Source organism: Rhamphochromis sp. 'chilingali' (assembly GCF_963969265.1).
Source record: "Rhamphochromis sp. 'chilingali' genome assembly, chromosome: 6".
NCBI lineage: Eukaryota > Metazoa > Chordata > Actinopteri > Cichliformes > Cichlidae > Rhamphochromis > Rhamphochromis sp. 'chilingali'.
The window spans coordinates 28,821,005-28,836,912 of NC_137933.1; the positions used below are offsets into that span (position 1 = coordinate 28,821,005).

At 39.8% G+C, this 15,908-nt stretch overlaps 1 protein-coding gene across 5 annotated transcripts in view; it reads right to left on the reverse strand.

The window, feature by feature from the left end:
- Window positions 1–15,908, reverse strand: part of esrrga (estrogen-related receptor gamma a) — a 171,271-nt gene that overhangs the window by 68,462 nt on the left and 86,901 nt on the right. For 3 of the 5 annotated variants that reach the window (XM_080884208.1, XM_080884207.1, XM_080884206.1), the window contains exon 1: window positions 2,072–2,418. The exons of 1 other annotated variant lie outside the window; for it this stretch is intronic. In XM_080884208.1, coding sequence (XP_080740334.1) covers window positions 2,072–2,127 — 56 coding nt within the window. In that variant the 5' untranslated portion in view covers window positions 2,128–2,418. Of the gene's footprint in view, window positions 1–2,067; window positions 2,419–15,908 lie in introns of those variants that run through there. One more of the 5 variants, XM_080884209.1, reaches the window with a different exon arrangement.

A 15,908-nucleotide genomic window follows, 5' to 3' on the forward strand; every position in this document is an offset into this window, starting at 1 on the left:
GACCAGAGGGCTCTCTAGAAAACGTTTGAGTGGCAACAGCTTACGTACACTTGCTGAATCACACGCAGGTAAAGCAGACACATCTCATTGCCAAATGTCTGTCAGGAAAGTGTGTTTTTCAGTGAGTGTATTGATGCTTGATGTCTAAACACAGTTTTCACACTTCTTGTCCATTAAGAAGCAAATCCAGTTCAAAAGTTTTTGAAAAATTTGAATTCTCTGTCTTAATCTGATTTTAAAAAAAAAATCAAGACTCTTACACCTGAGCCGTTACAGGTCCTTAAATTCCACCCCACTGTTTTGCAGTTGAAGGACCAACATAGAGAAAGCTTGTTTAGATGCAATCCACAGGGTTAAATCCTTGTAAAGTGTCCTAAATTCAGATTTTGCTCTACTGAAAATTCAGTTATTCCCTCTAAAAGGGGAACTGAAATGATTGATATTCTCAGACTCTCTAAAAGCTTGATTGGTCATACCGCAGTGATAATAAAATAATCATTTAAAAAAAAAAATCCTGCACATATTATGAACATTTTAATTTGTGCTCTTTAAGCATTTACTTGTTCAGAAGGGGCAATTTCTCATATTTGCTTAAATGACATTTTAATTCAAACAGACTGAAAGTTAAAAGACAATTTTTTTAAATTAAAAATATAACAAAAGAATATTTTCATGTAAAGTAGTGGTACAGCTTATCTCCGTGTATTCTCTTTAAAATGCCTCTATATTCAAAATGCTTTACAAGTGAGTGGGGCGTGTGTGTTTTAAAACAAATGACGAGAAAGATTGAAAATAAAATGAAAAATTGCCAATTTTCTTTAAAAAATGTTACAGATACCATTTTGGGAAATATTACAGTACAACATTTTGCATGAGCTTCTGCTCTGACTTTGTTCTTTCAGTTTTCCCACTTCCGACTCTCTACCGTAAAAAAAACCACCTAAACTGTGGCTTTGATTTAGTGTCACTCATTCAAATTTAGTTCTAAGTGGAAATTGGTTAAATCTAAGCATGTGTTTTAAATCTATACATATACGTTTATATATATAAATGACCATAAAATCTTTGCTTTATTTATGAGCTTTGCAAATTTGAAAAGGTGAATGCCAATAATTTTATACATACAGACAAAACAGGTCTGTCCGGCTACTGAATCACACACGCACAGTGTCGGAGGAATGTTTTATCTTGTCCTGTTTAAGAAAAGAGTTAAGCAAATACTGCTATACTTTAATCATTTGTTTGTTGGCTCTAATTTTGTTTTTTAAATAATTGTGCACACAATAATCTAATCAAGCAAACTGCTGTCCACTCTGCCAATCACTTAATCTACATTTTGCACAGATCTAAAAGAGCAAAGCATTGGCGAAAGGAGCAGCTCAGCAGCACTCGTGTGTTTGTGTGTGTGTGACTGTCTCTAATTCCTGAGCGGGGCCACACGCTGAGCTGCCCGTCTGAAATTCTACCTCCTCTGGCATTTAAGAGCGCAGCTCTCCCCCTTTCCCTCTCCCTCCTCTCTTATGGGCCCTTTCCTACACGCTGCTCCTGTAACCTTAATGCCCTGTTATCTCGCGGATTCTCTGCTTGGATGAACACATACTTTAACCACACATGCATAAGCATAAACACATGCACAGGTACACACATGCAGACATGTACTGAGAAAGTTTGTCCCAAGAACAGCCTGACTTCAAGTAAAGTGTTTGTTGAAAACAGCGAAAGTGAAAATGGAGCAAACAATGTGTGTTTGCAGGCAGGTGTGTTGTGCGTATGTCTCACTTTCAGGTGAAGGGACAGAAATTTTGCTCCTCTGCCCACTAAGTAAGAACTGCTGTCCAGATACTGCAGCCACACACTCACACACACACACACTCACACACACACAAAGACAAGAGGGAACGCGTGCTACCTGACAACAGAAACAACCTTGACACGGTGCCGGCCACCTCCGCTGCATACCAGCACATACACTCACTCACTGACTCACACAGTCACTTACAGTGGAAGACAATGGCAATGACAAGTTGGATGATCAATAAAAGGATAATAGTAAAAGGTAAAATTTACCTACTCTTGTTCAGAGTGCATTAAAAAACACTCGGATAACGGGTGTCCTACCGAATCCATCGGCGATACCGGGTCATTGTCATGTCAACCTCCTCAGGGTAGATGGCAAGAAATTAAAAACAAAAAAAAATCAAAGTTTTTTTTTATATCTCTCCTCTCTCTTCTTTTCTCTTCTTTCTCTGATCTTCCTCTCTTTCGGTCCTTCCTTCCACTTGGAGTGAGCAATACAATTACCGGGCTCTGCGCTGCCTGCACTGATCAGCTCTGCGTGTGTGCGTAGAAGTGAGGGAGCATGTGTATGCAGTGTGTATGTCAGAGTGAGAGAGAGGGGGCTATAGGCACACACACAGCCAGCTAGTCAGGCAGTTGGGACAGAAAGCTGTGCTGCTGTCCTAATCAACGACTTAAAGCCCCGATAGCGGCTCATGAATATTAAGCAGCATTTTGCATATGTAGTCCCTCAGGTCCCAGTTGTGCTGTGATTGGTGGGTGCTTCACCAATAGCTGCAGGGAGGGGCGGAGAAAGGGGTGGAGAAAAGAAGGGAGAGCGAGGGAGAGAGGGAGAAGAGCAGGTGGAGAGGGAGGGATCAGACAAAGAGCACGGAGGAAAAGGGAGAATGAGGGAATCAGGAAGGAAAGGAGGAAGCAGAGAGGAGAATGAGACAGGTGCGAGAAAGGTTTAAAGCAAGACAACCTGCTCTCCTTTTACTTAATTTCTTTCTCTCTTTATCAATCCATCTCTCTGATCTTTCTTCAATGGTCTCTCACTACCCCGGTCACTCCTGCTCTCTGCATGCACCTGCATAGGTAAAATTACATCCTCACATAAACTGTAATGTTAAAAACTGACAATATATTTCTTTCTAACAATGAAAAAAAAGTTTCAAACCAAAAAGCTGACCCTCTTTCAAATAAGGTCTAAACCACATAAGTTACACCATGTTATTAGGATGTTTTAAGGACGCAGATACTGATTTGTGCTCAAACGGAAAACACAAAACTGACCTAATCAAATCCAGAGAAATGCAAGATCAAATAGTGTATGCTTGACCATGAACCCAAAGCCTGAATACTGTGTCACACCGTAAACACACAGGCACAGCGCAGCAGAACCCATCGCAGCCCAGCAGTAAAATATGAGATTATAGCAATTCCAGAGCGCTTGTCCTTTGTTGTGGAATGATTTGGGCATGATTGGAACAAGGTTTTCCCTGCTGCTTGCTGTTTTGTCAAGTTCACTTTCATCTCTACACCAGCAGGCTGTGTATTCCCAATATTTCCGAGCACCTTGGAATGTGAGTATAGGTACTGCGACTGGGATTCTCCAGGAAAAATTAGCTCACCGCTTCTCAGTTTTAGAGCAAGGAGGAGACAGCGGAAAAGAGAAAAGGGAATGCAAGAAGAGCGGGAAGGGCCTTGTGAAAAGGGAAAAATCTGAACCCCGCAGGGACACTCCGAATGATACACGCACTCTTTCTGTCTTCTTTCCTTTCTTTTTAACTAATGTCTTCCTCCTTTCGATTAGACTTTTTCAACATGTCCTTACATGTCATTTTTTGGGTACCCCTGCACATGGGATGGCGGGGGAGAGAGAAGTGTAGCGAATACAGGGAGACACACAGAATGGAATCGGAGGGGGTGGAGGGGGTGGTGATGTTGTTGGTAGAGGGGGTGGGGGGTGCAAAGATGAAAGAGAGTGGTTGTGATTAGCAGCTTTGGAATAGTACAGATAATAAAATATTTCCTGAAACCAATCTCAGCTTTGATGTACGTGTGTGTATGTGTGTAAATACTGCCTTTTCTTTCCCTGTTTTTCTTTGACAAACACAGAGTCCAATCATTAACATTTCAACTGCTTAACAGAAAAACTGTTACTAAAACATTGAAGTTAGCGCACTAAATATTCTTCATATTCTTCTCAGCGTAGCGTAGGATATGTGTATTGGTTTTGCTGATAAAGCATTTGTCTCTAGCTGCATGGAGAACTTAGTACCTGTTAGCCATAGAACTGTTCAGTTCAATGCCATTTTAAAGGTAATATGATTATAGCTTAATACATGTGTGTGACGTGGAGAATTCTTGACATTATTGTGCTGAAAGACCCTGTGAAACTGAGCTTAACTGCCTTCCCATGGGCACAATCAGGGTCTTTACAAGAATAAATACATATTTAGAAGTTGTTTCGAAAGCCGACAAAGTAAAGATCCACAGACCACATACAAAAACAAACACACTCATAGTCACAGACTCCTTGCACAGATGTACCTTTGCCATTTACATAGAAGGATAGGAATTCAAATACATGTCTTTACAGATATATAGCTGTTAGGTTTGTGTACACACATACACATGCAGGCATACAAACATACACACAGTTATGATGTATCCAGAGGCTTATAAGCATTGACAAAGATGAGTGTGAATCAATGCTGCCGTCACTACTGTGCAAACAAATCCTTTACCAAAACCTCAGTGTCTAACACACTTGTGAATACACAAGTACACACACACACACAAGTACACACACACACACGCACACACAAAAATCTCAGTTTCAGTGCAGAAAGTCCAAAATGTTCTGTCTAACACATTTATTTAAAATAAGAACTACAAATCATACATTGAATTAAACAATTAGAAGCCTGCGAGTTGTAAAACACCAACGAATGGCTATATAAATATTTGAAGAACAGTGTTTTGACGCACACAGAAATCATTATTATTTGTCAAAGATGAACTGGTTGTGTTCATGGAGGCGTAATTTTTAGTTAGTTTATGTTACAAAATATTCAATGATTCTTTAATTTATGCAGTTTGTGTGGAAAGTGATTTCTACTGACTGATAATTTAAGCACAAGCAGCAATGTGGTAAAACATAAGAACGCTGTCTAAGAATAAGCTTTCACTGTGCATGTGTGGTGAGTGATGCCTTACAAAGCTTGGCCTTTTATGTAAATACAGAAAAAAATGTTACGGTGAACAATAACATCATGTCATGCACACAATGCCACAAACAGAGCTGTATTCCTTAAAATTCATCAACCGGTGCACACACAAAAGGCCCATATGGTCCTAAAGCTTCTGAATCATCTTTGTAGAGACCATCACAAAATTCTTGTGATTTTGGTTGAACCCTAAAACAGCCGTTACTTTTTCTGTCTTTCTGCCTCACTCCTCTTTTCCTTCTCTGACCCCTATCCTCCCCACCCCCATAGACTATTGATTGACTCTCAGTCAGTGTGTGTATGTTGACAGTGACCCCTTTAGGCCACTTTTCTCTATAACTGGACAAACCATGAACATCTTAAACACAAACCTGTAACTCAAAAAGCCAAGGTGATACCTTGTGCATCCACGATGTGTGCATATGTGATTGCTGGTTAACAGACAATATTTCCATGCACAATGCTGCAGAAATATAACTGCATATAACAACATAAAAACAAAAAATATGAAACTCAGTCGAAGCACCGTGTAAAAACAGCATTTTATCACAATTAATAATTGTATGCATGGGTAAATGGCCTTGCTGGAATCACTTTAAAAGTCCATTTACAATGTAAAACCTATTGAGCTCGGTAACTGCTGGCATCTCACTCTTCTCTTGTCTGCCAGTGTTTGTAAATCTGTGTGTGGGTGTGTGTGTTTTGACCCTGCGGTGGCAGCCTGTTGACATCTATGGAAGAATTATCCATCGCAACTCTCGCTGACATCAATCAAACTACTCAATAGGCCACAGCAAGTTCATTCAGAGCCTTGTATTGTGAGCGGTTATATGTGCGTCTTTGCTGGTCAAAACAATCTTTAACAAATTCAAGACGTGGCCACTTAGGAAGCTGACCCCAGGCCACCCATCGACGCATGTGCCAGTCATGAACAAAGCACTAGACTGAGGCAACAACTGCAAACAAAGTACTTTCAACAATAATAAAACAGAGCATTTGTTCTTGATAATTAAAGAACATTTGCTGTTTTTATTAACATTTAAGCATTTAAGACAGGACGACCATTTGACATTTTAATGTTAAAATGAGAACTAAAAAGTTAAGCTGTACCAAAAGTGAAATGAAGCAATTTGGAAATTTCACACATTACTGAACTTTGCTTTTGTAGAAAAGAGGGGGGTGAGGCAGGTGGAGGGAGTGAGAGTAAGAAATTGCACATCACTTCAAGCCAACAGAGGGAGCTATGGACTCTGGTCAGTTTGCAGCCAACAGCAGCACAAAGACTCACAACTCGTGTGTGCACGGCTGTTTGTAGGAATGTAGCTAAAAATATGCAAGATTAAGTCACAATATCATTCATCGTGAAAACCAACAAAAATAAACAAAAATATATAAAAGAACACAAACTCTCAAAGATACACACACAATACAAAGCTACACCGCCAACAGGATCAGGGGAGATGGAGCAGAGTTATCTGATAGCTTTGTCAGCAGGTACAGCAGGACACAGTGTGGATATGGACAATTTGAACAAAGACCCCTGCCTGCTTCTCCAACCTGAACCCAGACTAGAGCAAAAGGCAGGGAGCGATGAAGAGTGAGAAGGAGACAGGGAGAAAAACAGAGCAAGAGAAGCCAATAGGAAAAAGCGAGAGATCTGTAGACTTGAAAAGACATCTCTGTCACTAACGTGACTGATGGCTGTAATAGCAATGAAAGGGTTTGAAGTCACAAGGTGTTATTAGATAAACAGAGTTTAAGCTGCAGTTCATTTTCAGGCTGTGTGAGTGTAAAACAGCAAAGGAAAAAACTTGCCCTCTGGGCAATATATTTTATGTATTATGTATTATATATATTACAGGATATAATCCGCTAGGATAATCAGAAAATAAAATATTTTAGTAGTCATAAAGAATTATTTTTTAAAAGAGTGATGAATATATTTGGGATTATTCATACAAAATAAATATCTAAAAAATGTTTTACAAATATTTAAAAATGACCTCTTTGATTGAGTTTTGTCATAGCAGCAAAGTTTGTCTATGTAAACTAAATGGGCCCTAATTACTGTGCTACATCTTACTTCCTGAATTGTACTTAGCCTCAAATTAGTCATAACAGAGTTATCAAAGTAAACCTATTCTTAAATATGAAATATGAATAAGAAATAACCAACTACAAATTTCTTAACATTAAAGAGATTTCCTTGCTACAGTTATTGTAATAATATCTTCTCCTCACAAAGGCAGCAGAGAAGGTAAATGTACACAGACACATCAGAAGTTGGACACGGAGAAATGTGTAGCTGTCTTACATATTCAGCTCAAGTATTGGGTGTTAACTTTACAACCGACATGATCAGACCAAGTGAGTTTGACTGAGTTTTGGATTTCCACTGAGGTGGAGCTATTTGGTTTGGTCAAATAATCAACATTTTACAGGCCTACATCAACACTCCCACATAGCAGCCACATAAGATAAGATAAGATAAGATAGAACTTTATTAATCCCTCGGGTGGGTTCCTCTGGGAAATTCGATTTCCAAAAAAGCACAGCACCGACAGAAGTTACAGAGTTATACACACACACATATATATAAATACAGAGACAATATAAATAAAATATACGAAGGGGATAAATAGAATAAATAGGAATAAAAATAAAAATACAAGTGAATTGCACATTTCAAGTATTGAGTCTATTGCACCGTTGACTATTTACAAAAGTATTGCACAAAAGGTATTGCACAGTGAGGTGAAGAGGCACTACAGCTTAGTTGTTCCCCCCTCCTTTGTCCTCCTGTTTCCCCTCCCTCTCCCCTCCAGAGAGGAGTTAAACAGTCTGATGGCGTGTGGGACAAAGGAGTTTTTAAGTCTGTTAGTTCTTGTCTTTGGGAGAAGCAACCTGTCACTGAACAGACTCTTCTGGTTGTTAATGGCCGTGTGCAGAGGATGCCTGGCATTGTCCATAATGTCCATCAGTTTCTTTAATGTCCTTTTCTCTGCCACTGTCACCAGAGTGTCCAGCTTCATGCCGACCACAGAGCTAGCCCTCCTGATCAGTTTCTCCAGCCTGGATGAGTCCTTCTTTGCTGTGCTGCTCCCCCAGCACACCACAGCATAGAAAAGTACTCCAGCAACCACCGACTGGTAAAACATCCTCAGGAGCTTCCTGCAGATGTTAAAAGACCTCAGCCTCCTGAGGAAGTACAGTCGGCTTTGGGCTTTTTTATACAGGTGCTCTGTGTTGCATGACCAGTCCAGTTTATTGTCCACCCACAGCCCGAGGTACTTGTACTTGTTGACCACCTCCACCTCCTCCCCCTCTATCTGAACCGGCAGTGGACCTGCTCTAGACCTCCCGAAGTCCACAACCAGTTCCTTAGTCTTTGAGGTGTTGAGTTGCAGGTGGTTTGTGTGACTCCATGCGACAAAGTTCCTCTCTGAACCGGCAGTGGACCTGCTCTAGACCTCCCGAAGTCCACAACCAGTTCCTTAGTCTTTGAGGTGTTGAGTTGCAGGTGGTTTGTGTGACTCCATGCGACAAAGTTCCTCACCAGACTTCTGTACTCCTCTTCCTGATCATCCCAGATACACCCCATGATGGCTGTGTCGTCTGCAAACTTCTGAATGTGGCATAATTCAGAGTTGTAGCAGAAGTCAGAGGTGTACAGGGTGAAGAGAAGAGGGGACAGCACAGTTCCCTGTGGTGCTCCTGTGCTGCTGACCACTGTGTCAGACGTGATGTCCTTCAGCCTGACGTACTGTGGTCTGTCGGTGAGGTAGTCGGAGATCCAAGCCACTAGGCAGGGGTCCACCTCCATCCTGTTCAGTTTTTCTTGAAGCATACAGGGCCGGATGGTATTAAAGGCACTGGAAAAGTCAAGAAACAGGATCCTGACCGTGCCTTTTCCCCCATCCAGGTGTGAGTGGGCTCTGTGTAGGAGGTACAGGATGGCATCCTCCACTCCGACACCCGCCTTGTATGCAAACTGCTGGCAAAATGAATAATTTGATGAAAATGAATTACCTGACGAACTGAGTGAACTTTTCAAAAGTCATCGTTTTGGTTGCTAAATTATTTTGTGAGTTAAGGGAAGGAGCAGTGATGGCGATCGAGGCCAAGGAGAGAGCACCAGCTGCTGGGGAAAGCTGCTGGGTTTAGGGAGCTTTCTGGAGCCTGTCACCAAAAGCCTGTCTGGGTAACCTTTGGAGAAGGGTACATGAAAGTTACAAACACACACATGCACACACATGCATAAAACACACTAAAGCTTATGCAACCACACCAGCGTAGTGAAGTGCCATTGCACACATACTACCTATACAGTACAGCTAACAGATTTGTGTGGAAATGTTCAGGCAGTTTCAAGAACACAAAAGACATGACACGTACAGCCTTCTCACTTGTTTGTATAGTTACACATGCCTACAAACTTAGGGCTTGTATACTGTGATTTATTTAGGACAGGCAGTCATATGACAGCCCCGTTATTCCGCACAAAGGTCAAGCAAGCTTCACACCTACAGTAGAAAGACAGGTTGGATTATAGCGTCAGGAAATGAATGTAAGTCATTGTAATGTCCTCTGAAGTCATGGAAACAAAAATGCATGTATGTGTGCAACAGAACAATATACACACAAAGAAAAAGATGTGTCAAAATATAAAAAGGAAGTATTACCAGCATTTACACACAGAGTCAGTACATGCATGCACCTTACATGTCATCTTTCTTCAAAGTTAAGTTAACATGGAGTAGAGCAGGGTGATATGGCCAAAAATATTTATCACGATATATATTTGAAAATTTGCGATAACGATATAACTGACGATATAATTGATGCGAGACAAAATACAACTCCACAACATTACTAGCGCAAAAAGACAACCTTCCATTTATTTTCACTTAAACAAGAAGCTGGTTTTTATGTACATTAAAGCTTTATAAAAATGTAACAGTGCAAATGCAAATTCCTTGCTGAAAGTTTAACCAAAAGGCATTTCCAGTAGAAATGGGCTGACATATCCTGAGCATAACCACGTATAATATGGTTATATGGTTAAAAAGAGGTGCTTTGCAACATTAAACTGCAGTGTGCAGTACGCATTTTTCGGACCATAAGGTGCACGGGATTATAAGGCACATTAAGCGAAACAAAGCAGTCAGATAAATCAAACTTTATTAAACTCATTCTTCTTGCTTCCTCCACTTCTGTACCTTTGATTCATTAATGTTGAATTCTCTGCAGCTACTCTATTCCCATGTTGTTGCAGTATATTAATGACTAACCTCGTATTGTGGATGGATTATCTCAGTTGTTCTCCTGACTGAAGTTTGGTCCGTTTACAGCATCCTGCCATGCGATTGCATTTGTCTCTAACCATGAAGAACCTTCACGTTAACTTTTATAAGTGGAAAAGTGTTAGTGTTCGTCCTCCAGCTTCACTGTTTATGTTATGCTAACATAGCTGTGTCGCTAGCGATCACGTAGCACATCATTATATACCAGCTAGCCCAACTTCAGTAACCCTACAAACGTCACTGCTGTTTAGTTTCCTGTCTTCATTTATGTTGGAAGTGATAGCAGAGCTGTACGTTTGATTTTTTTCAGAAATCTCTCAGTCAGAACATGCAATATCATGCTTAGGTAACTAGCGAAACTAGCGAGCTAACTTCCGCTAGCTTCCTGCTAACTTCTAACTCCGTTAAATGTAATAACTTTTGTTTTCATGGATGCCTGGAAGTTAAACTTCATAGTTACACCTGGTAAAGCAGCAATGCTGATCGTTTTATTAAAGATGAAAGAATTTAGACAGTTTTTAACTCTAAGTGATGCTGCAGTGTTGTTTGACCTGAAGTATTCGGAGTTTAGGACCCAGATTACTCCCAGATTTAAGAGCATCTTAGTCCGACAAATACGACAATAACAACAGCCGCTTGCATGTTCTGCAAAAAAATGTGCTTTGTTGTGTATCTGACGGACAAACACCAAACCAGTTCCACATCACGGAAGTTGCACCATTTTTACAATCCAATTCTGGTTCATCTGTTTCACTCAACAATCGGCCATGTGCGTATGAAAACAAAGGCACTGCGCATGCGCGTTTTACTCCCATTCTATCGCGATATTTCATTTTCCTATCGTTGCCTAACATTATACCGGTATTACCGTGAACGGTATAATATGGCCCAGCCCTAACATGGAGTGTACAATATTTTTTCATATAGATAAAATAATTTCAAAGAGGCTAGGTGAGTTGTGGTCATCATCCTGTCACTGGTCAGATTGAAGGATGGGTGGACACTATCTCATCAGAGATGTGAAAAGAGTGACCTCGGCAAGTGAGAGCAGACAAAAGGGGAAGACTTTGGACTAAACTGAGGCATAACTTTGTCAAACGTAAACAGACAGGGTGGGCATGATGAATATGTGGTATTGTATCTCTCTGTGCACACATATTCCATTCAATCAACATACACGTCTCCTGCTGTGATCTGTGAGCATACGTAGTATCTTCCGAAGCCAAGCGAGACTTCCAGTTCAACTCACATTCTACATTTAAGAAGCACAAACAAGCGACACAATCGTTCTCTCTCCCAAATGAAAGCTAAATACAATCTTGCTATAAAGATCAATTGTATGTATTCATCCACATATTTCAGCCTCAGTTTCTTTGGAAAAAACATCCCTGGAATGTCAAAAAATTAAAATCAAAGGGCTATGTGAACTTTTTTTAATGCAGAAATTAGAAAAATAAAATAAAATGAAGGATATAGGCAGCCATATAGATGGTCAAACACAATAAAAATAAACTGTTTATGCACCTAACAATCAAACACAAATATTTCAATAACTTTATTGCATTATTTTCTTACAAGTATTGACCTTATCATCGCTCCAAACCTCTCATTCTCTTTCTCTCCTCCATACCTCCTGAAACATCCTGAGGTTTTGATATATTCCCAGGGATAAATTAGAAGAGGAATGTAATTATATACAGAGTGAATTTTGCCTGGGTAAGAAAGCACTGGGAGTGTGCAAATGTGTGTGCGTACAGGTTTCTCGCTGCCTGCGTGTCTGTATAAAGCAGTGTTTTGTATTGAAATAGGTGACTTCGGAGAGGTGCGCTCCTTTAATTACGCCGCTCTCAAACAGAACATGAGTGGGCTATCCCACTGGGATTAGTTGTCTCTCAATGCAGTCTCTTTGTTAATGCAGCACACACATAACACACATGTACTTCGAGGCACAAATGTATGCCTGCCAAAAAAGACCATCTCGCCAATAGTTCCACACTCAATTTATTCAAACTGAGGTGTAAGCCAAGTGAATAATTCCACTACTAATAAAGACGGTAAGAGAGAGTGTGTACAGATGAGATGAAGGGGGAAAGGGGATAAAACAGCATAGAAGAGGGGGGAACAAAGGGTTGAGAGGAATGGTAAGCCTACAGAATAATTCTGATGTTCAAGGACAACAAAACATGAAAGCTAAGATCAACATCACAAGTTTCAAACTGGTGAGTGTGACTATTTGAAATGTTTTGTTTATGTATATTTGTTCATTGTAAATATTGATATCGGGATTTAAATGTAAGTATGAAACTTTTCTTAAAAGGTTTTAGTCAAAATATACTCCAAAATATATATAATTCAACACTAGATATTTCAGTTCATACGCGCTTAATAGCACCTACCATTCATTGTTGGATATTTAATTATGTGTGTGAACTATGTGCTGAACTGTCCCATCAACTCCAACTGGTTGGGACAAATAGCTGCCCCTCCCTGAGCCTGGTTCTGCCAAAGGTTTCTTCCTGTCAAAAGTTTTTTTTAAAAAGTTAAGAGTTTTTCCTTTCCATGGTCGCCTAGTAGTTGCTCAAAGGGAGTCATTGGGTGGTTTTCTCTCTGTTATTGTAGGGTCTTTACCTTAAAATATGAAGTACCTTGAGGAAAGTGATGTTGTGATTTGGCACTATAAAAATAAAACTGATTTAAATTGAAAAGCTTCTGTTGAATTACAGTGTGCTCCTTAATAATAATAATAATAATAATAATAATAATAATAATAATAATATAAAAGTTTCATGCTAATGATGGCTAACAATACACAATTGCTGGTTAGTAATGCAGAAGTATGTAAGCTGTTTTGTGTCTGATAAAGAAGATGGTACAAAAAATGGAAGATTTGTACATTTTAGCAACCTGAAAGGAGTGGTCTCTTAGACTGTACACTTGGAGAACACTTGGACACGTGACTGTTAATAGTCTTGCTCAAGTTGTTCAGGTTGTTTAGTTAGCTATGTTAACAGTTGTGTAAGTAAAGTGTCTTTTTTCTAGCTGGTACCAGAGTTAAGCTTACAAGCCATAGGCCACTATGTCTGAATTTTCTGTCATGATAATGGACATCTGGCCAATATTTCAGATTAGTTCATGTGTAAGTGCAAATAAACAATGCTTCATAGGATACAAATTGGAAACAGAGGATGCTCACCTTCAGAGTTAAAAAGTTGCAGTAAAATGTATTGGTTTGAGCGGTTGAAGAGGAACATTCTGTTTTTTGTCTGCATTACACTTTTTCAGGTTTCACTGCAGCATGGAGCAAATGGAAAGTGTCTATAGAAAACTCAGCATCTTCCAAGCAAACTATGGGAACCTGTGTAATCTGCTACTGACCAAAGCAATCACAACAAGGTTTTTGGTGGAGCACCCTCTTTGTGACCTCACTGACCTGCTGTCTACTTGCAAACATGTTGAGAAATACACATTTTCCTTAGTGACTGGAGTTTGCCAAGGGTTGCCAACCACTCTCTAGGCCAGGGGTGTCGAACTCCAGGCCTCGAGGTCCAGTGTCCTGCAGGTTTTAGATATCACCCTCGGTCAACACACGTGAATCAAATGATAAGTTCATTACCAGGCCTCTGGAGAACTTAATAAGTCTGTCTCCCAATTTAGCCATTTAAATCAGCTGTGTTGGATTACGGACACATCTAAAACCTGCAGGACACCGGCCCTCGAGGCCTGGAGTTCGACACCTGTGCTCTAGGCCATAAATGTTTTTTGACACCAAAAAGTGTGAATTAAGAACTGAGGTCTGTTTCACAACTGTTGATGCAGATATGCACAATAATTACTTATTCGTAATATAAAACGTCCAAAACTTTTTGCCTATTGTATGCTTGCCTTGTTTAGTAGGGTTAGATTATTGGGTAATTCCCAAATGTCCATAGGTGTTAATGTGAGTGTGAATGGTTGTTTCTCTGTGTTAGCCCTGCAACGGTATACCGAGCCTCTTAATCATCATGTGTATCTCTATTTGGATATACATACTAATTCAACACTGAGTCACTAAGAAAAAAATGCTATGATAAACCAAGAATCAGTGTAAAATGTTAATTTCTACATTTCCTTTGTGATTCTTAATTGTTTTTAGAACTGCCTGTGGCTTTCTAACTATATTTAGTAAATTATACAGAGCATTCCCACTGCATATTTGTCTGTTATTGCTACTAGTATTTCAGATACTTGCTTGGTGCTACTGATTTTACTATCTATGCTGTACGATGGTAAAAAAAAGTAGTTGATTTGTGAAACTAGAGGGACGATAATACTGCATCCAAAGAGAAAAGAGGGCTACAGTGCAAGATACACAGAACATAAACACACTCCACTTCATCTGTGTCTGTGTCTAATGACGTGTGTGAGTAATTACTTTAAGCCCAGTGTGTGCGGGTGTTTAAGTGTCTCTGCTCATGTAAGTTTTTATCTAGGCTTTTGTCTATGTCTGTGCCTGCAATAAGTATGTTTAATGGTGTGTGTGAAAATAATCACTTAATCGCCGCTTACTCCATTTAAGAGGTGTGTGTGTGTGTGTGGTCAGTTTCAATGGTTTTCACTGTAAAATAAGCTGAAAGATGAAGACATAAGTGGAAGGCCTGGAGATGTAAAATAGTGGAGAATGATTGCAGAGAGGAGGAAAAAGAGAGGGAAGGAAAAAACAGAGGGACTGAGGGAGAACATAGGTAAAAAGCCCCCCCACACCCCCCTTTATCTCACTCTCTCTAATTTTCCACAATAACCCTTCCTTCCAATGTTGCTCTCCAAAACCGTCGGCCTGTGAATTTATAGTTGGCCCAATGATTGCTTCTCAGGCAATGATGGCTGTAAATTGCTTTGCCATTTGGTAAATGTTGGCAGTTAGAAGGTATACAAGTAATTATTTCCGCTTGTGCTGATTGAGACATAATTCCAAGACGAGGCCCTAGAAAAATGACAGCATTTCGAAACAACTCTGTTTTAATTTCCCAGCATTCCTAATTAGAATCTGTATGAACATGGGGAGTTTTTTATGTGGTTTCCTCCAATGGGGCCAGAAATAATTAAACTGTCAAGGGGAAATAAATACGTATAAACAAGGCATAATTTTTACAGCGCGCAGCACCTTGTCAGGCCATGACTTTTTGTGAAGAAAAACAATGTGGGGAACAATACAGGGGCATAGAGGACACACCGATGCCACACAAGAACAAACACACACACAAACGCGCGCGCACACACACACGCAGAAACACACACTGCAAAACACATACAGTAATGGTGCAGTAGATAGAAAATTTGACCTTAACCACTGATTGATTTGTGCCAGAAAGTCCAGCTAGCTTTCAGATTTTAGGAGTTTAAAATAAAATATATAAAACATCTAAAAATGTTTCAGTCCTAACTGCAAAACAATTTATAAATTCAACTACATTTTATTTCATTAGCTCCACTCCACAACAACAGATGCCTCAAGAAGCTTTAAGGTAAAGACATAATAATATTACAAAGAAACACCAACAATCACATGAGCAAGCACTTGGCAACATTTGGGAAAAACTCCCTTTTAGCAACAAGA